Source organism: Anneissia japonica, unplaced genomic scaffold (assembly GCF_011630105.1).
Source record: "Anneissia japonica isolate Jap-2015-1 unplaced genomic scaffold, ASM1163010v1 scaffold560_len657749_cov147, whole genome shotgun sequence".
NCBI classification, from domain to species: domain Eukaryota; kingdom Metazoa; phylum Echinodermata; class Crinoidea; order Comatulida; family Comatulidae; genus Anneissia; species Anneissia japonica.
Window position 1 is genome coordinate 1,810 of NW_022754288.1, and position 2,981 is coordinate 4,790.

General features: G+C 38.1%; 1 protein-coding gene across 1 annotated transcript in view; it reads left to right on the forward strand.

Moving 5' to 3' along the window:
- Positions 1-993: 993 nt before the first annotated feature.
- Positions 994-2,981, forward strand: part of LOC117123171 (complement C3-like) — an 80,314-nt gene continuing 78,326 nt past the window's right edge. Inside the window, exon 1 of the mRNA XM_033269024.1 lies at positions 994-1,122. Coding sequence (XP_033124915.1) covers positions 1,067-1,122 — 56 coding nt within the window. The 5' untranslated portion in view covers positions 994-1,066. The remainder of the gene's footprint in view (positions 1,123-2,981) is intronic.

Here is a 2,981-nt window from a genome sequence, read left to right on the forward strand (position 1 = left end):
CTTCAAGGCTAAGCCTATACCATCCTAGCTAGTCTAGGCCTAGAGTAGGATAAGGCTAGCGCGACATGCGGACGTTGGTACGAGTAGGTTAGTCTACAAACGTCGCCTAAAGTAATTGATTTTACCCGGCAGAACGAAAGAAGGAAACTCCACTTTTCAGTCGTCTTAGGCACTCGTTTTTTTGACAAACAATGACCTTTCAGAGGTCAAATTGCTGTCAAGAATATGAATTGGCTGCTTCGCAGCAATTATTAGTTTATTTACAAACATTCAAATACCTCTGACCGCAAGCAATCAAGGAAAGACTAGACAAAAACAAACCCGCGCGACACGAAAAGTTTAGTGTATTATAAACGTTGAGACCGCTACACAACGGCCTTTGCTTCGAGATTTGAGCATGAAGGCAAGGCAAAAGCAGCTTTCTTAGCAAGGTTTTTTGTCCGCTGATCGGAAAAAAAAAACGTATTTCATTTTTATTTTATCAATGAAAAACAACTACTGTAAAATGTTTAGCCCATAAATATGATGTGTGTGAAGAAAATACTAAATAATATTTTAATTTGGACCTTCAAAAAGCAGTTAAAAAGAAATGGCTATGACATTTTAGGGGGGGGGGGGCTAAAGCCTGTTTAGCCCCCCCCCCGCCTCTAAATCCGCCCATGCAAAGGAAAAGGAAGCGTTGTGCTGGAATTTAAGCATAAATTAACGTCTTGTAATAGGCCATTGAAAAGAATATGGCTAAGATTCTCCATCGTAAAATGTTGTGCTTGGTCATTCTTACCTAGAATCTAGAAAGTATTTTAAACATAAAACATGGGTTTGAGCTGTTTGAGGTGAAGTAGTGAATTTTATTTCCCGAGGTGCTGTTTGATGTGAGCTTTTCCCGAGACGCGAAACGAAGCGGTTCGGGGTCATATTTAAGACACTCCTTAAATCTACATCCTCTTCCCGGATAATAAACAATTGCTATTATAGGAGGTACTTCATTTCAATCCTGCATTTGGATGGTTTAGACAGACCGGTAACTTATCTATATTTTTGACGTTACGCGAGGACAACCAGCATCATGCTAAGGCTGATTATTTCAGTTTCGTTGTTGCTGTCATCGTGTGCGGCTAACACGTAAGTTCTTTTTTTTTCTGTTAAATTAATCATCCAATGGTAATCATCTTCAAACTTGGTAAAAATATAAAGACTGAACGTTTTTATGAGCATAAAGAACGTTTTCGCTGGGGCCAAGGGTCGTGTAGGACGCACGATGTGGCCATCTCGTCATAGCTTGATTTTCGAGGCACATTAAACATCAGCAACAAGCTTTTATTCTTAAACGAGTATTATGACGCTTAAGTTTATTTTTTTTTTAAGGAAACTGTCATTGTTTTCTGGGCCCTATATTTACAGAGATCGACGTAATGAATCTTAATAGGATAAGAGCCATAGAAAGCAGGAAAGGGATGCATTTTTCTTGTCGCAACGACAGAAATTCCCCGATAAGGGACTAAGCATGTGACAGGGATATACACGGTGACATCACTACCGCAGCTTCAACAGGTTCTTTGAACCTGGGCCCCTGAGCTCCAGGGGCCCCCGATCTATAAAAAAAATCTAAAAGCAATGTTTTATTGTGACATTTAACTATAGGCCAAATTGTATCCCACCTTCCAGCGAGTGGAGTAACACCGGGGTAGAGGGTCCTGTGGCTTTCACAGACCATGGGGTCCATTTTTGGCTCTAACTGAAATCACGTCCGCCGTTATATACATGCGAGGGATAATGAGGGCCGTCGGAACCGCACCGCTTGGCCGGACCACTTTTTCTTGTGCTTGTTTTTGTATTGCTTATGTACATTTCAATTTTTGACAATATTTAATTTTCTTAATTTAGATGATTTTTAAATATTTTAGAGGTATAAATATAAAATAACAATTACTTATTTATAAAAAAAATTGGGGGTTGGACAAATAAGTAAAATTAAAATTGTACCGGCAGTATGTTACTCGAAACTCTATGGTATTCAATAATTTGTAGGACTATTTTAAAATTTGATGATAGCATATAGCTTATGTGTATTCGTAACATCTTTTATTTTGCATATTGTTTATATTTCACGATACCCTTACACGTAGGTACTTATTCATTGTACAGCATTATAATGTGCGGTATTAAATTAGATGGCTCTCGGAGAGAGCATACCTCCGCCCACATCATAATTCTCCTCGGTATAAATTTCCCCCATATGATCCCCAATAATAATAATAATAATAAAAAAAACAAAAAAACAAGTAGACTCATTGGGATTTAAACCCTGGGCTAGTAGTGTGGAAAACACTCTTCTTACCACTACACCAAACTGTTTTCTGATAGGCCTATCACTTTGAAATTAATAGTCATGTGAGCCCGTATAAGCACACACACTTCTATATTGCAAAAAGTTATACAAGTTTTCGATCATTGTGTCCTTGACCTTTAACCCTGACCCTTCAAAATATAGTCACTTCCAGATCTCTGGTAAACGAACACTGTGGCCAAGTTTTGACAAATTTCTGATAAAAACTGTTTAAAAGAAATCGTTTTTTGTTGTTGATTGTGATCTTGACCTTTAACCCTTACCCTTAACATTCAAATACTTTGAGATCTTTGGCCATGGAAAATTGTGACCAAGTTTGTGAACACGAATAAATAAAAGTTTTTCGTTGATTGTGACCTTGACCTTTGATCCTGACCCTTCAAAATTAAATCAGCTCTAGCTAGATCTTAGGCAAAGGGACATTGTGGCCAAGTTTGAAGAATTACTGATAACTATGGACTGTAGGCTGTGAACATAACAAAGGCATGCTCTGATCGAAGTTTTTAGGCCTGTACGAGCACTATCACTCCCATATATACGGTAGCGGTACAACATCCTTATGCAAAAAGTTACAAGGCTTACCTGGAGGTCAAATATACTTGATATGTAGAGACCTCGCAAAGAAATATATATA